At 43.6% G+C, this 26,420-nt stretch overlaps 1 protein-coding gene and 2 long non-coding RNA genes across 6 annotated transcripts in view; 2 read left to right on the forward strand and 1 right to left on the reverse strand.

Moving 5' to 3' along the window:
* The first annotated feature begins 1,440 nt into the window (after nt 1-1,440).
* LOC125756842 (uncharacterized) lies at nt 1,441-26,294 on the forward strand. Of its 3 annotated transcripts, none has more exons than XR_007414798.1 (2): nt 1,441-3,828; nt 24,812-26,294. It is a non-coding gene; the product is annotated as an uncharacterized LOC125756842 (long non-coding RNA). The 3 variants fall into 3 exon arrangements; XR_007414797.1 differs by lacking the exon at nt 24,812-26,294 and adding an exon at nt 5,759-7,240 and having other exon boundaries at nt 1,441-3,840; XR_007414796.1 differs by lacking the exon at nt 24,812-26,294 and adding an exon at nt 5,759-7,240.
* Nucleotides 7,838-26,420, reverse strand: part of LOC125756841 (uncharacterized) — a 28,801-nt gene continuing 10,218 nt past the window's right edge. For both annotated transcript variants that reach the window (XM_049411806.1, XM_049411805.1), the window contains exons 2-4: nt 17,328-17,532; nt 17,075-17,259; nt 7,838-8,186 (exon numbers count right to left, since the gene is read on the reverse strand). In XM_049411806.1, the coding sequence (XP_049267763.1) occupies nt 7,926-8,186; nt 17,075-17,259; nt 17,328-17,343 (462 nt within the window). In that variant the 5' untranslated portion in view covers nt 17,344-17,532 and the 3' untranslated portion in view covers nt 7,838-7,925. The remainder of the gene's footprint in view (nt 8,187-17,074; nt 17,260-17,327; nt 17,533-26,420) is intronic.
* LOC125756843 (uncharacterized) lies at nt 17,946-21,144 on the forward strand. The gene is made up of 2 exons (XR_007414799.1): nt 17,946-18,199; nt 20,116-21,144. It is a non-coding gene; the product is annotated as an uncharacterized LOC125756843 (long non-coding RNA).

Here is a 26,420-nt window from a genome sequence, read left to right on the forward strand (position 1 = left end):
ATTGTTGGCGTGTTCACGCAAGCGATCGTTAATACATTGGCCAGTTTGGCCGATGTAAACACATCCACAAGAGAGCGGAATCTTATACACGATGCCGCATTTGCAAGACAAAAACCGCGTGGTGTGCTTCTTGCAGCATGTCGGGCCTTTCACTGTTCACGTTTACACGCTTGCACAGGCCTCCAAAGTTTGTTGTGGGCGGTAAACACTACACTGACTCCTGCGCACCCTGCAGCCTTTTTAATCCTATGTGACACTTGGTGCACGTATGGGATAACAGCAGTTTTTGTCCCATCTCTGTTTTTTGGAGGCACATCACTGGTTTTCTTGAGTCTGTGCAACAAGGTCTCCGCAAGGTCACACAAAACTCTGGAAAACGTGTGCTCTCGAAGAAAGATTTTGTGTTTTTGCAAAACCTGTTGACTTTTATTGTTCTTACTTTTTAAGTTTTAACCTTTTAAAGGCCTTTTTAAATACCTTTTGATGACCTCCGCTGTTAAGCCGTACACTTTGTTTCTTCATTTGTATGACCCATTTTTGTTAAAACCCATGTTCATCTCATGTCACATTTATCACCCAGTCGTTTTTGCCGTTGATAGCACATTCGTAAGCTCGGTCAAAACCTTATGCTTCAGAAGTTTTTCAGAAAGAATATCAGTGCACTGAATGAGATGAAGGGTAACTGAAGGACTTAATTTATTTTGTGAAGCAGAGAGAGTGAGGGAGCAAAATAAAACATTTGACATTAATCTATCAGGGGCGTAGCCAGAAATTTTTTTTTGGGGGGGGGGGGGTTCAACCATACTTTATGTATGTTCGTGCGTGCGTTTGTATGTGTGCGTGCCTATATACGCAAGCAAAATTGAAAAAATTTCGGGGGGGGGGGGGGTTTGAACCTCCCCAACCCCCCCCCCCCCTTGGCTACGCCCCTGTAATCTATGTCTAAGGCCTTTGAACTATTTTCGTTGGTTTAATGTCTCTCTCTGATACTATGTTGTATTTGTATTACAGAATTCAGTGAATGGAAAGCTCAGGAAGAGGCGAATGAGAACTGTTGGTTTATTCTTCACACGGCTCCTAAAAAGCTGGCCAGTGGGGAAACGAGGAGCCACTACTACTCTAATAGATCAGGAGTGGCTAGGCCAAAGGAAGGTCATGGTAATCGTCGAGAAAAAAGTCAGGGTACCTGCAAGTCCGGTAAGATATGTCTTTCATTTATTACTGTGACGAAGAAGGAGAACACTCAGAGCCCGGCACCTGTAAGATATCACCATAAATGTAAGGTACCAAAGAAAGCATTATGGCCATAAAGCAGAAATTCAGCACTTGAGGATGAGTGACAAAGAAAAGGCCAACGGGGTTAACCAACGTAGCAGAGGACCTGGAGCGCGGTGTGCTCATGAAAACCATATTGAATAATATAAGAACATCTGCTGGGGGCATGTAAGCTGAGGCCAGCACATTTGGCAGAACGCATAACTCTGCATAACATCAAACGGCAGTTTCACATTGCTGCTCCTGAACAGTGTCACACCAATGATGCTGTCAGTGTAGATATGTGGGTGAAAGCAATGTAAGACAAAGGTGAAACACTTGTCTGTCTGTATAAGGCACAAGGTGCAGTGGACCCAACTGGTACTTTTGGTGCAACAGATTTTGCCCTTGCTTTGATGACAGAGCCACAAAAAGAGCTGTTAGAAGAATTGGGCACGGGCACTGTGTGTCTTGACTCAACACATGGAACTACAGGGTAACAGTTTGAGCTGACCACTCTTCTAGTGCTAGATGAAGTGGGATAAGGTATACCTATAGCCTATTTCATCTGCAACAGGATGAATGAGGAAAACTTGGCAGCTTTTTCAGGTCTCTTGAGTGTGCCATCAACGAAAAAGTGGCTGCTAAGACATTTATGTCTGATGACGCCTCACAATTTTACAAGGCATGGTCGTCAGTTATGGGTGTCCCTCAGCAGAAACTTCTCTGCACCTGGCATGTGGATAGGAATTGGCAGAAGAAGATACATGAGTGTGTAGAAAAACAACTGAGGCCAGACGTGTACCACAACGTGCGACTCCTTTTAGAGTTCCTTGACCAGCAAGAATTTGAAAAGTATCTTCAATCATTCCTTGACACTGAGGAAGAAAAACTGAGGGATTTTCTGAAGTACTTCAAGGACAACTATGCAGTTAGACCTCAAGAGCGGGCCTACTGCTTTAGGACGAGGGCAGGTATCAACACCAACATGCACCTTGAGAGCATGCACAGGACGATGAAGCACAGCATGCTGGAGGGAAAGAAGAATAAGCGTGTTGATAAACTAATTTCTGCACTCATGGACTTGACATATCATTTTTTGATGAAGAGGGCAATCCAGATGATCAAAGGGCAAGAAGTTGAGTGCAGTTGAAAGGTACCACAGATCTGGCACTGAAATGGGGGGGGGGGGCAGGTTGTGCCAAATTAAACGAAGACGGCACGTGGACTGTGCCATCTCAGTCTACTAAAGGGCACTCTTATACAGTGACAAAAGTCGGGGATGCTGCTTGCTGTCCCTTGAGATGCAATGAATGTGCAGTGTGTGCGCACCTGATACACTTCAAAGTGTGCAAGCACATTCACTGTGTGGTCATTGCTAACACATTGTCAAGCAGTGACAATAACGACTATGAGAGCCCACCTGAAACAGTAACTGAAACGAGTCGGGCATTGCACATAGTGCAAAGCATTGCAAAGCTGGAGGCGGCCACAACAGTGCCGAGCCAAAAGTCATGGATCGATCTCGGCCGCGGCGGTCACATTTCGATGGAGGCGAAATGGTAGAAGCCCGTGTACGTACGATGGCAGTGCACGTTAAAGAACACCAGATGGTCTATAGAACACCAGATGGTCAAAATTTCCGGAGCCCTCGACTACAGCGTGCCTTTACCTACCTCGTGGTTTTGGCACGTAAAACCCCAGAAATTATTATTATTATTGCCAATGATGACCACATGCCTCAACAAATATGAAAAGTACTATGTGTTGATGTTGGCACTGGACCGAGGTTTCCACTAAATATAAAATTTAAGTCACTCATATGTCTCATCTGCTCTATCTGACACAACTGCTGCTGTAATTAATAATTGACTGGAATGCAAAGTGTTCGATTGGTGAATGTGCTGACCTGCCCATTTCTCACTTATGATTTCTCATTTCAGATATTGTATTACTGATTGTAGAGGTGTTAAATGACATTGATTTCCCAAAGCTATGGAGGAACCAAACCAGCATTTTAATAAAGCCTTATTGTCAAAGCTTAACCTGGTTGTGTCTTCCTGTGTTGATAATGCATACTTGTGCATGCGGTTTCTGCACTACATTCATTACAGTAATGCAATGCAGTTTCATTTCAAGCCACGAGGACAGAGTCAGAATCGATTTAGATCTGTTTCTTTCTTTATGAATGCTTAGATTATTATTGTTGTTGTTGTTATTATTATTATTATTATTATTATTATTATTATTATTATTATTATTATTATTATTATTATTATTATTATTATTATTGCAGCGGTATTTGCACACGTTTTCTGGCTACGGCGCGAATCCTTTATTACAGTACAGAGGAGAGCTCGATCAACATCGACATCGTCTGCAATGGCGGATTGTTTATTTGCAATTTGCAGCGTTTGCGCGATGTAAATTGTTCTTTCGCTAGTTTCTTGTACGCGGTAATGTTAACATTAACGCTCGCTATCGAGTTTAGGGTATGTCTTCTCACACGTGAAGGTGTGGTGCCTTTTTCACCCGTGGATATTCGTACTCGACTCCGCTCGCCCGCCATAGCAGGTGAGGTCATTGGTAAGATACACGTTCCGATGCAACTTCCAATTCAACATTGTGCTTTGTATGAGTGTCATGCTCTGCGCTTTCGATAGGTATCGAGCTCTTTGATCGTTAACTTGCGCTAGATGTGGTATCGAGCCAGTCGAGCTCTGAAAAATCATTTCCGATGATCGGGACACGATCGTGAACGTGCATGAACGCGCGGGTACCACACAAAATATAAGCTAAAGCTGTGCAGCAAATTCAGATGTACTAGGTATTGCCGCGAACAAATATTGCTTTGCTAATGGGCGTCGATGACTGCCCAGCCCCCCCCCCCCCTCTTTTTTTTTGTACATACATGTAAACCGTGATTTCAATTTGACAGCTTTGCTTTGAAGGCGCTTTTAGTGCTATAATGGAAGCGATAGCTTGCTTTTGATGACCTCTGCGCTGTCAGTGCATCAGGACATTGCATTATTGATAAGACAGAATTGTTCACGTCCAACACCCCTCGCAACGTAAAGCTTTTGAAAATTCTTGCGCTACACTTGCTCGTTTTCACGAAAGGGGGTGTTTTTGGAAGAGTTCAAGCACCCTTGACCTAAAGACGCTGATTTCTTCTTATCAGTGCTAGAGTTACTGACTACGCTACCTAAAGGTAGCATATGCAGTAACTAATCAGTGCCTGCCAGCAGCGCACCAATTGAGGGTGTGTTCTGTATAACTTCGTGCAAAAAAAAAAGAAAAAAATCAGAACTAAACGCACAGTAGAACTTGCTACAACTGAGCTGCAAGTCGGGTTGAACTTTCGATTCAAGTGCGAGCTTTCATTCGACTACATTAAACCCTTTCAGACGCGATCTATGAAGAACTGCCTGTAATTCGTCAGAGTTGCACATTATCTCAAGGGACTCGACGTTGCAACAAAAATATTGTCATGTATGTGCTTTATAGTAACTAATCTTGATTAAACTGCAATTGCATTGAACCTGAAGTCATTCATGTTCTGCTTTTTGCAAAAATAGAATGAAATCTCAGGCTAGAAATATAGTACTAATTTTTCTTTTTTTGGTTATGATCATTTCGAGCAAAGATAAATTATACTTTTTAGGTGACTTGGAAAAAGCGGAACATCAAACATGGTAGTGCCTTCTGCTAATTGACTATATTTAACAGTACACTGCAAAATGAAGTTGAAAACAGATCTATTACACAGGAGGTTCAATTTATCCACTCTTAAATGTATCTTGTTCTTTCTTAGCCACTAGTCAACACGACTAGCAAAAACATGTGATGTAGACAGTTGTATACAAAGCGTCTCAAACAGTTATAGAAAGAATGGTGTGCTAAAAGCTGCAGCAAGACAGAGTACGACTTTGCGAAACTGCAGTCGTAAGTGCCGCCGCTTTAGGTTTACAGGTTGATCCATCCACGGCTTGGATGTAGACCATACTTAGAAACTAACTCGGATGATACCGTTGTCACATGGTGCACTGCTGATCGCAATTAAGCCCAATCAGGGTCAAATTTCTCAACAGTGATTGACTCGTTTCTGCAACTTGCATACAGTAAATAATCACAGTAGAGAAATTCTACCCAGTCAGGTCCCATCGTGATCAAAATTGACAGTATGACACCCATAATACATATTTGTCTGGGAGGCCAACTTTTGGATATACAGGTCTTACTAGAAAAGAAAAACTAGATACATTGTTCGATAGCAGCCTATTAACATGTTGGCTCACGCACTTTTTCAAGCACATTCAAGACGTGGCATGAAACTCTTGCTAAACTCTTCTCACTCAGTTTGTACCAATCAGCTTATTTGCCATGTTATATACAAACAGATGCGGTCACCTATAGTGCACACTATGGGCTCACTTTCTTGAGCTAAATTTTCGTGACGTACAGCCTGACACTTAGAAACACCATGTGGCTCTCTTGTTTGCAGTTCATCCGCCTTGGTGCAGTTGGCCTGCCTTGCAAACTCATAAACGGCATTGTGTGTTGCTGCCATGTCTTCCGTTACTTTCTCTCAGTAGCATGAACGAACTATCCGCACCCGTTTTGTCTGCACTACAACGGAGATGCCTCAACTTCAGCCTATGTTAACCCCCACTGCCTTTCAAGGAACTATGTCAACAATGCCAGCACTATGTGCTGCTGGGCCTCATAACATAAGCTTGCTCAGTGGCACAAACTGTCCATATACTTTTGCCCCACAATGCAACTGTGCCATTCTCAGTGGTCCGTATTGGGAAGCACTCCAGATCTACAAACACTATGATGTGCTGTTGGCTGCTAGAAAATGACTCGTTTATAACAGCGGAGTTTTGCACAACATAGAAAGGGTTATGAATGTAAAAATGGCCATCCACTCCCATTTGTTGCACAAAGCTACGATAAAATTCATATGGATTTCTCATAAAGAACAGCATTTTAGTTGGCGAAAAATTTGACATGGTCCACAGTTTGAACTCGAGAACGACTTTTTTCGGGGTGGTCGCTCTACCATTTAAGCTAACCAGTATGCTAGTAATCAAAGTGCGAGGGCAAATTCAGTTTGAAGCGCATGGACACTGAATATGACAAATGAGTTCTGTGGAAAGCACAGTAGGTATAAGTAGCTTATAACCAGCTGCAAGTAATGTTTTTTCTTTCAAGTTTGATTTTCATAAATAGATATTAACGCAGAATCTTCTGCTAAAAGCTGCTGCACGTTTCCACAGGACCCATTTGCCACATTCTGTGTGCTTTGACTTTTCAACTAATTGGCCCTTACACTGCCCATTGCTAGCCTACTGGCTATCTCAGTTGTAGAGAAACAGCCCTGGAAAGGTGTTGGTTCCAGGCTTGAGCCCAGGAACAGTACGAATTTTTTGTCTTCCTTTCTGAGAAATCAGTATGGATTTCCTGGTAGCCTTGTACAAAACAGGTGGATGGCCATTTTTCAATTCAAAATAACTTGTTCTCTACACAGATGATGTATGCGAACACAACTGTGATGCCTTGAATCATGTCTGGACGAGCTGGGCTTGGAGCATGTAGCCAAATGTGATGGTAGGAGCTCCAAGTGAATGTTCTCAAATGTTCATTGTTCCAGTGCTCCCAGAACGAGGAAAAAGCTGGGACACAGCACTGTGTGCCTTGGCTTCTTTCCTCGCACTGTGACATAATGAAGTAGTACCAACTAGCCCAGTTCATTGCGCTCTAAAATGTGTTTAGCTACTTGTGATGCCGTTCAGACCAATCTGCTTGGCACATTCACAGGTAGCAATAGAACAGAGGGCTGCCGAGATAGCAAAGCCATAAATGCAAGGCCTGCGCGTGCACATCTGAGCTTGCAGAGATAGTGTCCTGCATAGGTCACTTGCTTGATGAATGTGCAATAAATGCAATTTTTTGGGCAATAAAGGTGTGATGACATATGCAATTTCTACATTTATTTGCTGCAATACAGAAACGTTCTCGATTTGTTCGAGTAGTGATTAGCATTTATGAAAGATAATTAATGCAAGGTCATGCTATATGTATTACTTTCAATTGAAAGACCCTGTGGCACAATCTTAATTATACAAAAGTAATATACAGCCAGCAGAGTCAACATGCGCCGTACAACTCCTCTCAAGTTTCAAGGAGGCTATCTGGGTAACAGTTGGGAGCATTCGCAACCAGCCGGACAACACATGGGTGGCCCTGAAAAGGGCCGTTTCATGGCAGGCAGCATTTGCCAAGTTTCAGTAAGGTTGAAAGTCGGGTGAATTGGTGACAGAGCATCTGAACATGTAAAGCAGCGCACAGAAAAAAGACACAAGAGGATTAATATGATTCAACAGGACAACTGTTGCACTTGCCACTAGTTTATTCTTTTAAAAAATATGTATATAGTACATACCCACAAGTGCACCACATGCAACAATGACTTTTGCTCATAACGGTGCTTAAAAAAAATTTGAATGTTGTGCACTTGTGCATATGTGTATTACCCCCTCCTTTTTTTCCCTTCAAAATAAGCTAATTGCAAGTGCAGTGGTTGGCCTGTTCAATTGTATTCCTCCTTTCATGTCTTGTTTTTGTGTGCTGCTTTACACATTAAGATGATCTAAAGCAGTCTTGGTTCATGTTGGGAAGGTAGGCGAAGGAATTTGCTGCACTCGCAGGACTTCGTGGCCTTTTGTGTTGCAGTGGCTGCACTTCAGCAGCCTGTAGCAGATACCCAGCTCGCTGTGTCCATGTGACTTCACTCCAGGTCCGAAGTCACGGGCAAGAGAACTGACGATTTTGGCCAGCTGATCGATCCCTTGGCCTCTGTGCACATGGTACCCATCAATTGCTAAGAGCGCACGTCGTGGCTCTTTCGAGGAATTGAGAAACCGATGCTGTAGGAACAAAAAAAATTAGTGCAATTAGGAAAAATGTGATGCATTGAGACAAGAAAGAACTTGCAGATCAACTGAAGTCACTAAACAAAAAGAAAGGGAAGTGAACAACATGGGACCACAGCCTACAGTTTCATAAGATAATGGAAAAATTTGGCAACATAACGTGTTGCTAGTATGCTGCAATGTGAAAATTTTTCACTGCTAGATGGGGCTCAGCCGGAACTTTTGAAATCAATACACGCTCCTTTGAATGTTTGCATTGCCCCTGTATATGTGGCTTGCACCAATATCACAGCTTGAAATTACATAGCCATCCACCCCGTGTGTCGGAACGGAACTAAAACCAAAAACAAAACAAAGATATTTTTGGCCGGAACGAAAATAACAAACGTTATCTATTATTTCGTTCCAGAGTGAAACCGAAATATTTTTATCAGTTTTCAGTTCCCGGGAAAACTTGGTGACCTGGAACAACCGAGGTCATGCAACGTGAGCAATAATACATATGTCAGGGTATAGTGTTAGCGCTTATCTCATGCAAGAATTCCAAAGTAAAGATGTTCAAATTTTATGAAAAATGAAAAGAGTGGCAACCAGAGCTGTTTATATTAATGCAAGTGGACTTTCGTGTGCCAGTCACACTAGTGTGGAGAGGGCATTCTCGGTGCTGAAGTTTGTTTTATCAGAACAGCGGTCTTGCACCCTCGATGACGGGCTGCTTCTGAGAAAATGCTCACTCCCTTGACACAAAACATAGAACCTGCTCAGAAAATTCGTAATTCACTTTTGAGAAATTTAAATACAGTAACTTGGAAGGGTGCTAGTTTTGGGGTTTTGTGTGGCTGGCCCAGAAGCCCCTCAGGGACGAGACCAAGACAGACCAGCAACCATCTTTACTCTGCCGAGCCTCGGCCGCAACTGCCCGCTGCCAGTGGCTGCTGAGTGCGAGCTGCGAGCGCACCATCGCTCATCATTCTCTTCTTCTACGGCCAGCACGCTCGCAGCCACCGCTTCTATACTGCCCCCTCCCCTCCGGTGAAACTGGGGAGGAGGGCGCAGTAGCCGCTATCCTTGGCCACAGCGGACAGCACGTGGCGTGCACGACCACACGTCGGCACGGTTCGTCCACCACGTAACCAAGGTCCCGGTGTTGTCCGTGGCAACTGGGGGCTCCGGGGCTCCGCATCCATTTTCGGGTTAGCAGTCGTCGTGGCAGCCGCCTTGCTGCCACCGTTTGTGGTTGCCTGCTCTTTCCTGTTGCTGACCTCTGGTTCTTCCTTCCTATAAGTGTATAGAAGCGTATAGACAAGTATAAAAGCGGCGGCTGCAAGCGCGTCGTCCGTAGAAGAAGAAAACGAACGATGGCACGCTCGCAGCTCGCAGTTGTGGCCGAGACTCGGCGGAGTAAAGATGGTTGCTGGTTTGTCTTGGTCTCCTCCCTGACGGGTTTCTGGGCCAGCCACAGCCACGACACCCCACATAGCTCGCGCTAGTCTGTAGCAATTCGTCGTACAGTTACTTGCGCTCCTCTGAAGAATGCGGGAAGAACGTGTTTTACCCGTCCCACGTTCTTAAGAGGAGCGCAAGTTTACCACAAATCCTATGTTTTTATCGTTACTTTACCTTCAAATTTTCGCATAAAAATAAGAACCGTTACAAAACATTATTTTTTTAGTTCCGGAACAGAAACGGAACTTTTTTCGGTGGAACGAAACTAAAACCGAAACGAAAAACATTTCGTTCCGACACCCTGCATCCACCATTGCGATGAATCACTACTGAAAGCTGACCAACCACCACTGAAGCTATAGTGACAGTACTAGAATATGTACCGTACTTACTCGAATCTAGGCCGCTCTCGATTGTAGGCCGACACTCGAAATTCGCAAGGCCAGAAAAAAAAAAACTTAATCATGGTACTCGAATCTAAGCCAACCCCCCACTTTCGCACATTGTTTTTTATAAAAAAACATCAGCTTAGATTCGAGTAAATACGGCACATGCATTTCAGATTCAATTAATGGTTGCCTGCACATTTGTATAATGCCCCAACTGCTTTGACACTAACGCAAGGAAGCAGCAGCCAACGAAAATAAATATGAATATTTCAGCCTGCCATACATGGAGAACACGTGCAAGCATCCAATGTTCATATGTGAAAGACAACAGTGTTAGAGGAGAGAGCCTGGTGCGGATAATAGAAGAATTTTGACACAGCAAGCCTGTGATGTACACTTCACTACATAGTCAAAAGTCTGATAAAAACTTGTCAGATGGGGAAGGTACCAGATTAACATATTAGAACGCGCCTCAAATTTTTTAAAAGTACATAAAATTGATGCTTCGGGACCACTATGGCCCCATTGCTCACACTAAAAAAAGCATCAGTGGGGCGCCTATGTATAGCCTATGTGCCACAGCGTGCAGGTAGGGCAAATTACCAAATGTACAGCTAGTTCCACATTTTTCCGATTTCATAAAGATTCCATGAGCAAACATGAAGATTACTACTTTGTAGCAGATAGAGTGTATTCAGATAACATCGGTGCATGTCTGTGGACCCCTTTAATTTCGCTGAAAAAAAAAAAATATTTTGCTGTATGAGTCCCTAGGGCCACGAAACCAATGTTAGTTTTGCGAAAAAAAAAATTTGCCTAAGTCAAAAAAATTTGGACGGAAGTCTTCACTCAGCAGAACTGCTTTTCGCGAATTTCCCGAAAATACGATTTTGACGAGATCCTACAAAGAAATTATTGCAGCTGCGAGTCAATTTTTCTTGGCTTACTGTGAGTAACGTGCATTTATAAAATGTTATGTTGCAGTTCTGTTGCCCATAACTTATGCAAAAGAAGTTGCAAATACGGCACCCATTGCTCAATAATGCTCTAATTTCAGATTTTTTCACTCCGCGTCTATAATACTCGAAATTTCCCAAATTTTCCAGAGATTTGCCACGCATTAGGTTAACCATTGTGCTAAGTATGATTGCCGAGGATGATGTCAGACGCAAACCATAAATGCATATGGTAAGAAACGTCTCTAAAAATAAAATACTTCGAAATTCAGTTTAAAAAAAAGGCCATCTTCAATTTTCTTTAAACTCCCCAGAATTAAAGCCAAGCACGTGCTCTAACTTAATCTCTAAAAACATGTTGCATTATTTTTGTTAGATAGGAGTTACAAAGCCACCAAAGTGTCCAAATTGACGTCAAGTTCACACACAACCACTTAAAGGGGTGGTGCCATCAAATTTGTGGCTTGTGCATTCTTTGTTGCAAACATTTCTTATTGATCTAGGAAGCATGAGACACACTCCCAAATTCATGTATTCTCTCGAAACTATTTCACATCGCCTTATTTGTATGAACGACTTTCGGTTTCGGTTTCTGGGCGACAAGTTGGACACCGACATCACCGTGTAGGAAGCTAGAACAAGTGCACCCACAAAGTTGTGACACATGCAGTGCTGCATTGTCTGCTCTCGCACACAGATGCAAGCAACCGTCCGGACGCCTTCAAAACTTGCTAAAATCCTCCATCATCCGCAGATGGTCGGCGAGCTTTCAACAATGACTGGTAAAACCCGTTTTGTCTACGTAACCCAACAGCAGCACCACATTAGTGAAAAGATGTTGCGTGGAGTTTTGCACAAAACTCTCCACAGAATGGTACTGCACTGTTAAACGGAACGTCTCAAACAAAGGTGAAAACCACCTAACGTTATGGAAATTGCAAGCAGTATTGAATCCATTGCAAGAGACTCTTGTCTGCTGAGACAGTCATTTCATAACAACTGACCTACCTTCATTTTAGAGACTAAAAACATGAATTCACTTCACAAGTGCAACCAGTACTTGCTGGAAGCAATCCACACTAACCAGCTGCTGAACTCACTGAATATTGGCATGACTCTGCTGCTCACTACCCGAGGCCAGCAAATGCTGCAATGACATTGCTGTGCCTATAGTCGGGTACAACTTTAGAAGACAGGAGAGGCCCCGCCCAGATGACCGAAGCGCAGCAGCCAATTGCCTCCGCGACTAAAGAAATAGTCCCGCTAGGCATGTTAGGCATGTTCTCCGTCGGCGGGGTCACCGGCCGTCCGGCTCATGACGTCACCTGAAGTGCGCGCCTATTGGTGGAGGCTCGTATGCATCCGCCTTTGAGGGGAAAATGCCGCTGCCTTCTAAAGTTGTACCCGACTATAGCTAATGAAAGCTGTGATGTTGAGAGGGTTCTTTCAGCTGAGGTACAGAGTCGTCCACTTCCACCTTGAACACCGCACCGTGCGGCCAGCACTCCGCGGAGCGCCTCTCTTGGTTGCTTGGGTAACTAGCGCGTATGCGCAGTGACAGCTCTAGGCGGAGCCTTCGCCGCGTCGTCTGCTAAAGCGCGGCAGCTCTGCCGAATTGTACTTGCTTTGCGGTGAAGCTAACTTCGCTCTTGCTATGCGCATGCAAATCCAGCATCCGGCACGGTTCAGAAGAAGCGAAGCGACTGCACCTTGTTCCGTCTAGCTTTTGCTGCTAGTGTTTTCTTTCATTTCTGGATGCGATCTCACAACCAATAAACCTCGGTCCGTGCATGAGTAAACTTTCACAGCCGCGCTTGAACTCCTACAACTAAGCAACTCAGCTCCTTTGAGCCCAGTAGCCAGAATGTTCCCGCTGCTCACGCAAATGTTTTTGATCAGCTTCAAAGCTAGGCGCCGCAAAATTGGCGATAAATGCATGGTAAGGTCTGACATAACAGCTTTAAATGTGCGAAAGTTTGGATTGTTACTCGCCTGAAAACAAAAGGATGTGAGCAATTTGCCAATTTCAGAGAAGTTACATTACATTCAGGTGTTATCAGCACTGCTGCCTTCATGCGCTAGCGAATTTAACTCGCCAATACGCCGCCCTAATTTGCTACTCATTTGCAACCATGCTTATTCGTACCATTCATGCAGAAAAATGAAGAAGCATTCTAATAGAGTTTTCAGCTGAACTCATATCACGCAATCAGTTCACCAAAGAAGCGCCGCTGACAAATGATTACTTCTGTAAGCAGGCGCTGAATAAAGCTTGACTCCCTTTTTATCGCTAGGTGACCCAAAGCACCGCGTATCGCTTTATATATTTCTTGGCTCAAAACTTTAGCACGAAGCAGAAAGTTTTCCGTGAGCCTTCAATTCACAGCGCAAACTTATATTTTTTTATTGTCGACTTTGTGTCGCCAAACTTTCAGCTGATGAAAACAACCGTGTGAGTAGCGGGAATATTCTAACTGTACGGCACAAAGCATCTGAGTAGCTTAGTTGCGGGAGTGCCAGCCCGGCTTGGCGATCTTACTCATGCACGGGCCAAGGTTTATTACTTTTAAGATCGCATGCAGAAAAAGAAAACAGTAGGTAAAAAAGCAGTGCGGAACGAGGCGCAGTCGCTGCGCTTCTCGATTTCCATGAGATTAAGTTACCTTCATCGAAGAGCAAGCGCGATTGGGCGGAGCCGCTGCGCTTTAGCAGACGACGCGGCGAAGGCACCACCTACAGTTGTCACTGCGCTTGCGTGCCCCAGCCGCCCGCGAGAGACGCTCCGCGGAGCGTTGGCTGCACGGTGCGGTGCTCAAGGTGGAAGTGGATGCCTCTGTACATCCAAAGGTGAGACAGCTCTCGAATGAAGACCAACATGCTGCACATGCAAATGGCAATGTACGTTAACAAGGACGCGTAAAAAATCGGTGATCAGCTTTTTGTGAATTAAATGTGTCTTTTCCTAGATGTTATCAAGGCTCTTTACTGTCCTTTTGACTTATCAATTTGTGTAAATGTATTTCATGTAGCATTTCTAAACTAAACCCCCCCAAAAACATGCAGTTCAATGATGGTTCCACGAAAAATGTGATTTCTCTCAAATTACCAGCTTGAAAAATAGCACCCAATTTTTACCCTCTAATTTGAAAAAATATAAAACACAAAAACAAACCACCGTAGTTATGCAATTTGTGTTAGAATGCTTTGGCTTCCTGTGCGACACAATTTGTACAAACCTCACCACCAGACAGGCATAGATGAGACTCTGGCTAAGAACATGTGCAAGGTTGTAACCAAGCTGATCATTGCGCATCATAGCAACAATAAGGCCATCGTCATCACCATGACCAAAAAATAATGAGCCACCGATCAAGACAACAAATGTGTGTGTGTGTACCTTTCATCACATTTACCACCAATCATAACAAGAAACGAGTTCATACATTTGTTCATATTTGTGTGTTATGTGCTAGACAGCTTCACTGGTAACCTGCCTTCACAAAATGGAATGGCTCGAAATTTTTATCACAATTTTACGCACCAATTCAGTCATACACACAACACATTGTAAACAGTGGTAGTTTAGCACAATAGCAATAATACGCCAGCAAACGAGCAAGGCCTTATCTATAAGAAAGCAACATTGTGCTTATAAAGCCCCTGTTGCTGTGGTTCGTGTTTGTGCACTCAGCATGTATACGCACTGCGCATAAGCACCACGGCTTGACACAGGTTGCCAGTTCCCTTAGTCACAGTGATGGCAAAGCCGCCTCTCAGCAATCACTCCTTTTGCCTTATAAAAAGCATAGAATAAAGTGGGGATGCCTAATAATATAGATTGTAATATCAAGCACGAATTATGGTGCATGTAAAGAACAGAAGACTGTACAGCAATCCGAATGGCTCCTTTGCACAGTATGAAGGCCTGTCCACCAGGCTGCACAACAAACCGGTTTTTGCAACATTGAAACACATTTTAAAAATGCAAATCCTGTTGAAACTGCAAAAGTGTGCTAGATTCTATCACTATAATTTACGGTCCTTCCATTTCCACTAGGATATGATAGCACGTTCTAGCCAGTTAGTTGTCTGTGTTTCTAACTTAGAATTATTATGTTTAAGCTGTTGCATTAACGTAGACAGAACTTTCAATGGCAAACTTGTAAGGCATATTGGGAAACACCCAATGGCTCTCTATTGATGAATAAAAGGCTTTTACAGGGCTCTAAAATTGCCAAAGCTCCGAACGAGTGTGACTATTGGTGTTGAATCCTTCGTCTGAGGCAAGCTTTGAGATTGGGCTAGTTGCTAATCCATCTTCAACAAAAAGGGTAGGAGTGGACAACAGACAAAGAAGGGAACAAAGACAACCGTTCCCTTCTTTGTCTATTGTACACTGCTGCACTGTTTGTTGACGATGAACTTCGTTTGAGGTTTCTAGTCTCACTGATATAAGTCGTATCAAAGTTCATGCGTGGAATTTTGTAGATTACCCCTGGTAACTTTTATTGCTCCAAGAGGTCTTTAACATGTGTGAGCTGTCATGTTACCTAGTTTTTTGGCATCTGGGAAATTCTCACACAATTAGTGTAAAAAAATCTTGCAAGTGACTCGCTTATTCCCTGCACCATGGGATGCCCACATACTTTTGCTGTTCCCGTTTGTCCTCCCAAAGAATCAAAGTGCTCCTTAGACAAATAGTTTCCAGGAGGTTACCCACAAAATGCGTGAACTGTGACACATCCTACATTAGTGGAACGAAAAGTTCAAACAAACAACAAAACACCATAAAAAGTGCCTTGAGAAAGGCAAGACATGCTCAAACACTGGTGGATAATTATTCATTACTAACCAAGCGATTAATTTGGACACCACTGCTCTAATCGCAATGAAGAAAATCTTTATACATCTGATCTCAAATGTGGTATGTGTGCAACTTACTTTAGCTGTACATGTGTTGACCTACCCAGGATATACACCAGCACCCACTGGCACCTAGGCCATAAATAATCACCCTCTTCGCATTCTTTATTGTGAACAAGGGGCCCATAGTGGTTCTGAAACGTTAATTTTAATTGTTGCCTTTTCAAAAGGTACCTCACATACATGAACCCATTTCGTCGACAGGTTTTCATTCGTCCACTGAAACAGATCGAGATAGCAGTGACTTGTGGGCTTTCATTTATTCAAGGGTAACAAAAGTTACCTAACAACGTCATAGTGAGTTGGTTGTCACTGAGAAGATGCGGACACTGGCGGTTTTCTGAATTTGGTATCACCACATACTGATGTTTCAGTCAAACATTTCTTTTCCCATGCCTTGAAAACACTGTCTTACTCTATTAGTGGCCTTCGGTGAGAAAGGCTAGGATGCTTGTGTCACTACCACTGCCATTGTTGATGAACCATTCCACGGACATTGGAATGGTTTATCAAAATTGTCTCTAACATACGAGCCAGCTCATGTGACGGCACATGCAAGCCATGTATTCTCAAATGCCTCTACTAAAAATGGCACCACGTTGCCTCACTCCGCTAAATCTAAATACTGAAAAGCATCCTCACTGTCCATGTATGTCACCGTCTTAAAGAAAGGGCATTAAATTTCAAGGCCTTGTTTTCCACTGTGTATAATGGCCACATGCAAGATCACTAAAAGGTGTGCACGTGCTTAACGTGCATTGTCACCTTCATTTCGGTATTTTCCCTGTATCTCAACATCGTGTGAACGCCTTGTCAATAACAACAGTCAGGTATTTCAGATGAACGCATATACACGGGAGAAAATTGCTAGGAGCACTTACAACTAAGTTTTAAAATTCGTTAGAATGCGGTGCGGACGGTACGCATCTACATACCGCTTTAATCGGGTCTGTTGGCAGTGCAGGTTTACCGTGCAGCAATACGGATATGCCATATCGTCGTGGTCGGCATGTCAGTATTTTAACCCGCAAGACCTCTACCGCATCACTTTACCGCAAGCAATGAGCAACTAGCGCGGCTAAAAAGTTCTTAAAAAAAGCTGCGTGCCGACCACGACGGTACGGCATTTCCCTCAGCGGCGCGCACCAGTATGTCAGCGTAAACTTACCTCGGCGTTCAAGATTCGAACACACGGCAGGCGTTTCAGCGTAGCCGTCAGCTTGCGGTTCAGCAAGCGCGTTTTCTTGATCTGGCGCTCCGCATCGGCGTCTTCAGAGCTGGAGCAACGTGGCAGCACTTTGAAGACGTATACACCACGGGGGCCACATCGTGCTGCAGTTGCAGAACTAACTTCTAAAATATAAAGAAAATACAACCTTCAGTGACTGATGCCAAGCATCTCACAATTTCAGAATACGTACCCCTATATTGTCGCATATATCTTGAGGGTCCGCGTTGGCACTGCAAACGTCGTTACCACCAACGTACAAAACGACAGTCTACGCGCTGAAAGTGCATCGCAGAGACGGCCTCAGCCATTCGCACAGCGTCAAAACCACCAAAACTAAATGTGCAGGTCTCGACGGATGTTTTCAAGTGAAGGCGACTCCTGCACATGAATTTAACCTGGCTGTCGCCTATCACTACACCGCGCAAAGAAGACATAAACAAAGCCGGCGACTGCGGTGAGGGTACCGAGTAGAACCGTAGAACCAGTGGAACATAGGCAAGTAAAGGCTGGGGACAAGGCCGAGGAATCGTCGGATCTTTCCCTAGCTACAACAGTACCTGTCTAGGGGCAGGGAGTACCTCCCTATGGTAACGTCAGATCCGGTTTCGCGCCAAACCGGGAGAGCCCCGACTCCGGGGATACGCTTTCTCAGCGTCTACCCTGCGACCAAGCTAAACATGCGTTTCGCCGGAGTAAGGGCTCTCTCGCGAACAATAGATGACGTCACTGCTACGTCACTCACGTGTGACGTCACTTGAAGACTTTCTTTCCCTAAGTTAGTTTTGACTTTTCCCCGTGTCGCCACGGAGTGCCTAGTATGTCACGTGCTTGATGAATTTCGTCCCTAGTGTCCTAGTGTCATCTTCACCTCCGCCGGCGGTCTCCGCGCACGTGTCACGAAGTGTCGTCGGTGTCGTCAAGTAGCCGCAAAAGTCAATACTCCCATGAAATGCGACGTTTGTGGCGTTGGCCTGTCTTCACTGGAAAAATATGTGGAGCATCACATCGCAGCGCACAAATTCGCCGCCGACTACGTGCAGCAGGCGTTCCACAAAGATAAAGGTGAGTACCCATCCTGTTTTCAGTTTATAGTTGTTGGAAAAGACAGTGTCAGTGCATTTTTATCATCTTTTGTGGTGAGGCTGTACAGCACATGACCGCTTCCACGTGCATTCACTGTGCCAGCTAGTTATAATTCGCATGTGCTTGTCGCGTAGAAAAAAAAAAAGAAAACAAGTATGCACAGAGGCACTAATTTTCACAATTTGCTCGATCACACTGCCGCTTGCGTCGCTTTTTTGTTTTCCCTCTAAAAACAAAGCAGAGCAAATATGTCCGGTGGATACATGATGTGTTGAAACAGGTGAGCGCACAAGACAGGGACAGTGAAAACGACACATAGAGCGCTACTTCCAACTAACATTTAATGCACTACACTCATCACGTGGTAACATCGAGTGCTTCAGAACAAGACTATCAAAAAAAAAATTTAATTTTTTTTCTTCCTTACGCTTTTTTTTTTCTCGCTAAAGATTACAGGCGGTAACGTGCCCATGGAAACAGGGCGACAAAGCGAAAAAACCCTTGATACCATACAGAAGTTTTTGACCGAGCTCATGAATGCGTTATCAACGGCAAAAACGGCTGTGTGATAAATGCGACATGAGATGAACATGGGTTTTAACAAAAAGCGGGTCATCCAAATGAAGAAACAATGATGCGGCTGAACAAAGGAGGCTGTAAAAAGGTATTAAAAATGGCCTTGAAAAGGTTAACACTTAAAAAGTGAGAACAACAATAAAAGTTTTGCAAAAACGCAGACTCTTTCTTCGAGAGTGACACAGAGGGCATGCTGACACAGCTGGGTCCGAGCTGTTCTGCACATGATGCATCATATATTTCTCGAGCTATGACAGCCTGGTCAAGAAAGGGGGTACAACCGCAAGCTGCACAGTGTAAGGCCATGTTGCCGTCAGACTTTTAAATTGTTGGCGTGTTCACGCAAGCGATCGTTAATACATTGGCCAGTTTGGCCGATGTAAACACATCCACAAGAGAGCGGAATCTTATACACGATGCCGCATTTGCAAGACAAAAACCGCGTGGTGTGCTTCTTGCAGCATGTCAGGCCTTTCACTGTTCACGTTTACACGCTTGCACAGGCCTCCAAAGTTTGTTGTGGGCGGTAAACACTACACTGACTCCTGCGCACCCTGCAGCCTTCTTAATCCTATGTGACACTTGGTGCACGTATGGGATAACAGCAGTTTTTGTCCCATCTCTGTTTTTTGGAGGCACATCACTGGTTTTCTTGAGTCTGTGCAACAAGGTCTCCGCAAGGTCACACAAAACTCTGGAAAACGTGTGCTCTCGAGGAAAGATATTGTGTTTTTGCAAAACCTGTTGACTTTTATTGTTCTTACTTTTTAAGTTTTAACCTTTTAAAGGCCTTTTTTAATACCTTTTGATGACCTCCGCTGTTAAGCCGTATACTTTGTTTCTTCATTTGTATGACCCATTTTTGTTAAAACCCATGTTCATCTCATGTCACATTTATCACCCAGTCGTTTTTGCCGTTGATAGCACATTCGTAAGCTCGGTCAAAAACTTATGCTTCAGAAGTTTTTCAGAAAGAATATCAGTGCACTGAATGAGATGAAGGGTAACTGAAGGACTTAATTTATTTTGTGAAGCAGAGAGAGTGAGGGAGCAAAATAAAACATTTGACATTAATCTATCAGGGGCGTAGCCAGAAATTTTTTTGGGGGGGAGTTCAACCATACTTTATGTATGTTCGTGCGTGCGTTTGTATGTGTGCGTGCCTATATACGCAAGCAAAATTGAAAAAATTTCGGGGGGGGTTTGAACCTCCCCAACCCCCCCCTTGGCTACGCCCCTGTAATCTATGTCTAAGGCCTTTGAACTATTTTCGTTGGTTTAATGTCTCTCTCTGATACTATGTTGTATTTGTATTACAGAATTCAGTGAATGGAAAGCTCAGGAAGAGGCGAATGAGAACTGTTGGTTTGTTCTTCACACGGCTCCCAAAAAGCTGGCCAGTGGGGAAACGAGGAGCCACTACTACTCTAATAGATCAGGAGTGGCTAGGCCAAAGGAAGGTCATGGTAATCGTCGAGAAAAAAGTCAGGGTACCTGCAAGTCCGGTAAGATATGTCTTTCATTTATTACTGTGACGAAGAAGGAGAACACTCAGAGCCCGGCACCTGAAGATATCACCATAAATGTAAGGTACCAAAGAAAGCATTATGGCCATAAAGCAGAAATTCAGCACTTGAGGATGAGTGACAAAGAAAAGGCCAACGGGGTTAACCAACGTAGCAGAGGACCTGGAGCGTGGTGTGCCCATGAAAACCATATTGAATAATATAAGAACATCTGTTGGGGGCATGTAAGCTGAGGCCAGCACATTTGGCAGAACGCATAACTCTGCATAACATCAAACGGCAGTTTCACATTGCTGCTCCTGAACAGTGTCACACCAATGATGCTGTCAGTGTAGATATGTGGGTGAAAGCAATGTAAGACAAAGGTGAAACACTTGTCTGTCTGTATAAGGCACAAGGTGCAGTGGACCCAACTGGTACTTTTGGTGCAACAGATTTTGCCCTTGCTTTGATGACAGAGCCACAAAAAGAGCTGTTAGAAGAATTGGGCACGGGCACTGTGTGTCTTGACTCAACACATGGAACTACAGGGTAACAGTTTGAGCTGACCACTCTTCTAGTGCTAGATGAAGTGGGATAAGGTATACCTATAGCCTATTTCATCTGCAACAGGATGAATGAGGAAAACTTGGCAGCTTTTTCAGGTCTCTTGAGTGTGCCATCAACGAAAAAGTGGCTGCTAAGACATTTATGTCTGATGACGCCTCACAATTTTACAAGGCATGGTCGTCAGTTATGGGTGTCCCTCAGCAGAAACTTCTCTGCACCTGGCATGTGGATAGGAATTGGCAGAAGAAGATACATGAGTTTGTAGAAAAACAACTGAGGCCAGACGTGTACCACAACGTGCGACTCCTTTTAGAGTTCCTTGACCAGCAAGAATTTGAAAAGTATCTTCAATCATTCCTTGACACTGAGGAAGAAAAACTGAGGGATTTTCTGAAGTACTTCAAGGACAACTATGCAGTTAGACCTCAAGAGCGGGCCTACTGCTTTAGGACGAGGGCAGGTATCAACACCAACATGCACCTTGAGAGCATGCACAGGACGATGAAGCACAGCATGCTGGAGGGAAAGAAGAATAAGCGTGTTGATAAACTAATTTCTGCACTCATGGACTTGACATATCATTTTTTGATGAAGAGGGCAATCCAGATGATCAAAGGGCAAGAAGTTGAGTGCAGTTGAAAGGTACCACAGATCTGGCACTGAAATGGCAGGTTGTGCCAAATTAAACGAAGACGGCACGTGGACTGTGCCATCTCAGTCTACTAAAGGGCACTCTTATACAGTGACAAAAGTCGGGGATGCTGCTTGCTGTCCCTTGAGATGCAATGAATGTGCAGTGTGTGCGCACCTGATACACTTCAAAGTGTGCAAGCACATTCACTGTGTGGTCATTGCTAACACATTGTCAAGCACTGACAATAACGACTATGAGAGCCCACCTGAAACAGTAACTGAAACGAGTCGGGCATTGCACATAGTGCAAAGCATTGCAAAGCTGGAGGCGGCCACAACAGTGCCGAGCCAAAAGTCATGGATCGATCTCGGCCGCGGCGGTCACATTTCGATGGAGGCGAAATGGTAGAAGCCCGTGTACGTACGATGGCAGTGCACGTTAAAGAACACCAGATGGTCTATAGAACACCAGATGGTCAAAATTTCCGGAGCCCTCGACTACAGCGTGCCTTTACCTACCTCGTGGTTTTGGCACGTAAAACCCCAGAAATTATTATTATTATTGCCAATGATGACCACATGCCTCAACAAATATGAAAAGTACTATGTGTTGATGTTGGCACTGGACCGAGGTTTCCACTAAATATAAAATTTAAGTCACTCATATGTCTCATCTGCTCTATCTGACACAACTGCTGCTGTAATTAATAATTGACTGGAATGCAAAGTGTTCGATTGGTGAATGTGCTGACCTGCCCATTTCTCACTTATGATTTCTCATTTCAGATATTGTATTACTGATTGTAGAGGTGTTAAATGACATTGATTTCCCAAAGCTATGGAGGAACCAAACCAGCATTTTAATAAAGCCTTATTGTCAAAGCTTAACCTGGTTGTGTCTTCCTGTGTTGATAATGCATACTTGTGCATGCGGTTTCTGCACTACATTCATTACAGTAATGCAATGCAGTTTCATTTCAAGCCACGAGGACAGAGTCAGAATCGATTTAGATCTGTTTCTTTCTTTATGAATGCTTAGATTATTATTGTTGTTATTATTATTATTATTATTATTATTATTATTATTATTATTATTATTGCAGCGGTATTTGCACACGTTTTCTGGCTACGGCGCGAATCCTTTATTACAGAGGAGAGCTCGATCAACATCGACATCGTCTGCAATGGCGGATTGTTTATTTGCAATTTGCAGCGTTTGCGCGATGTAAATTGTTCTTTCGCTAGTTTCTTGTACGCGGTAATGTTAACATTAACGCTCGCTATCGAGTTTAGGGTATGTTTCTCACACGTGAAGGTGTGGTGCCTTTTTCACCCGTGGATATTCGTACTCGACTCCGCTCGCCCACCACAGCAGGTGAGGTCATTGGTAAGATACACGTTCCGATGCAACTTCCAATTCAACATTGTGCTTTGTATGAGTGTCATGCTCTGCGCTTTCGATAGGTATCGAGCTCTTTGATCGTTAACTTGCGCTAGATGTGGTATCGAGCCAGTCGAGCTCTGAAAATTCATTTCCGATGATCGGGACACGATCGTGAACGTGCATGAACGCGCGGGTACCACACAAAATATAAGCTAAAGCTGTGCAGCAAATTCAGATGTACTAGGTATTGCCGCGAACAAATATTGCTTTGCTAATGGGCGTCGATGACTGCCCAGCCCCCCCCCCCCCTCTTTTTTTTTGTACATACATGTAAACCGTGATTTCAATTTGACAGCTTTGCTTTGAAGGCGCTTTTAGTGCTATAATGGAAGCGATAGCTTGCTTTTGATGACCTCTGCGCTGTCAGTGCATCAGGACATTGCATTATTGATAAGACAGAATTGTTCACGTCCAACACCCCTCGCAACGTAAAGCTTTTGAAAATTCTTGCGCTACACTTGCTCGTTTTCACGAAAGGGGGTGTTTTTGGAAGAGTTCAAGCACCCTTGACCTAAAGACGCTGATTTCTTCTTATCAGTGCTAGAGTTACTGACTACGCTACCTAAAGGTAGCATATGCAGTAACTAATCAGTGCCTGCCAGCAGCGCACCAATTGAGGGTGTGTTCTGTATAACTTCGTGCAAAAAAAAAAAGAAAAAAAATCAGAACTAAACGCACAGTAGAACTTGCTACAACTGAGCTGCAAGTCGGGTTGAACTTTCGATTCAAGTGCGAGCTTTCATTCGACTACATTAAACCCTTTCAGACGCGATCTATGAAGAACTGCCTGTAATTCGTCAGAGTTGCACATTATCTCAAGGGACTCGACGTTGCAACAAAAATATTGTCATGTATGTGCTTTATAGTAACTAATCTTGATTAAACTGCAATTGCATTGAACCTGAAGTCATTCATGTTCTGCTTTTTGCAAAAATAGAATGAAATCTCAGGCTAGAAATATAGTACTAATTTTTCTTTTTTTGGTTATGATCATTTCGAGCAAAGATAAATTATACTTTTTAGGTGACTTGGAAAAAGCGGAACATCAAACATGGTAGTGCCTTCTGCTAATTGACTATATTTAACAGTACACTGCAAAATGAAGTTGAAAACAGATCTATTACACAGGAGGTTCAATTTATCCACTCTTAAATGTATCTTGTTCTTTCTTAGCCACTAGTCAACACGACTAGCAAAAACATGTGATGTAGACAGTTGTATACAAAGCGTCTCAAACAGTTATAGAAAGAATGGTGTGCTAAAAGCTGCAGCAAGACAGAGTACGACTTTGCGAAACTGCAGTCGTAAGTGCCGCCGCTTTAGGTTTACAGGTTGATCCATCCACGGCTTGGATGTAGACCATACTTAGAAACTAACTCGGATGATACCGTTGTCACATGGTGCACTGCTGATCGCAATTAAGCCCAATCAGGGTCAAATTTCTCAACAGTGATTGACTCGTTTCTGCAACTTGCATACAGTAAATAATCACAGTAGAGAAATTCTACCCAGTCAGGTCCCATCGTGATCAAAATTGACAGTATGACACCCATAATACATATTTGTCTGGGAGGCCAACTTTCGGATATACAGGTCTTACTAGAAAAGAAAAACTAGATACATTGTTCGATAGCAGCCTATTAACATGTTGGCTCACGCACTTTTTCAAGCACATTCAAGACGTGGCATGAAACTCTTGCTAAACTCTTCTCACTCAGTTTGTACCAATCAGCTTATTTGCCATGTTATATACAAACAGATGCGGTCACCTATAGTGCACACTATGGGCTCACTTTCTTGAGCTAAATTTTCGTGACGTACAGCCTGACACTTAGAAACACCATGTGGCTCTCTTGTTTGCAGTTCATCCGCCTTGGTGCAGTTGGCCTGCCTTGCAAACTCATAAACGGCATTGTGTGTTGCTGCCATGTCTTCCGTTACTTTCTCTCAGTAGCATGAACGAACTATCCGCACCCGTTTTGTCTGCACTACAACGGAGATGCCTCAACTTCAGCCTATGTTAACCCCCACTGCCTTTCAAGGAACTATGTCAACAATGCCAGCACTATGTGCTGCTGGGCCTCATAACATAAGCTTGCTCAGTGGCACAAACTGTCCATATACTTTTGCCCCACAATGCAACTGTGCCATTCTCAGTGGTCCGTATTGGGAAGCACTCCAGATCTACAAACACTATGATGTGCTGTTGGCTGCTAGAAAATGACTCGTTTATAACAGCGGAGTTTTGCACAACATAGAAAGGGTTATGAATGTAAAAATGGCCATCCACTCCCATTTGTTGCACAAAGCTACGATAAAATTCATATGGATTTCTCATAAAGAACAGCATTTTAGTTGGCGAAAAATTTGACATGGTCCACAGTTTGAACTCGAGAACGACTTTTTTTCGGGGTGGTCGCTCTACCATTTAAGCTAACCAGTATGCTAGTAATCAAAGTGCGAGGGCAAATTCAGTTTGAAGCGCATGGACACTGAATATGACAAATGAGTTCTGTGGAAAGCACAGTAGGTATAAGTAGCTTATAACCAGCTGCAAGTAATGTTTTTTCTTTCAAGTTTGATTTTCATAAATAGATATTAACGCAGAATCTTCTGCTAAAAGCTGCTGCACGTTTCCACAGGACCCATTTGCCACATTCTGTGTGCTTTGACTTTTCAACTAATTGGCCCTTACACTGCCCATTGCTAGCCTACTGGCTATCTCAGTTGTAGAGAAACAGCCCTGGAAAGGTGTTGGTTCCAGGCTTGAGCCCAGGAACAGTACGAATTTTTTGTCTTCCTTTCTGAGAAATCAGTATGGATTTCCTGGTAGCCTTGTACAAAACAGGTGGATGGCCATTTTTCAATTCAAAATAACTTGTTCTCTACACAGATGATGTATGCGAACACAACTGTGATGCCTTGAATCATGTCTGGACGAGCTGGGCTTGGAGCATGTAGCCAAATGTGATGGTAGGAGCTCCAAGTGAATGTTCTCAAATGTTCATTGTTCCAGTGCTCCCAGAACGAGGAAAAAGCTGGGACACAGCACTGTGTGCCTTGGCTTCTTTCCTCGCACTGTGACATAATGAAGTAGTACCAACTAGCCCAGTTCATTGCGCTCTAAAATGTGTTTAGCTACTTGTGATGCCGTTCAGACCAATCTGCTTGGCACATTCACAGGTAGCAATAGAACAGAGGGCTGCCGAGATAGCAAAGCCATAAATGCAAGGCCTGCGCGTGCACATCTGAGCTTGCAGAGATAGTGTCCTGCATAGGTCACTTGCTTGATGAATGTGCAATAAATGCAATTTTTTGGGCAATAAAGGTGTGATGACATATGCAATTTCTACATTTATTTGCTGCAATACAGAAACGTTCTCGATTTGTTCGAGTAGTGATTAGCATTTATGAAAGATAATTAATGCAAGGTCATGCTATATGTATTACTTTCAATTGAAAGACCCTGTGG

Source organism: Rhipicephalus sanguineus, unplaced genomic scaffold (assembly GCF_013339695.2).
Source record: "Rhipicephalus sanguineus isolate Rsan-2018 unplaced genomic scaffold, BIME_Rsan_1.4 Seq931, whole genome shotgun sequence".
Taxonomy (NCBI): Eukaryota; Metazoa; Arthropoda; class Arachnida; order Ixodida; family Ixodidae; genus Rhipicephalus; species Rhipicephalus sanguineus.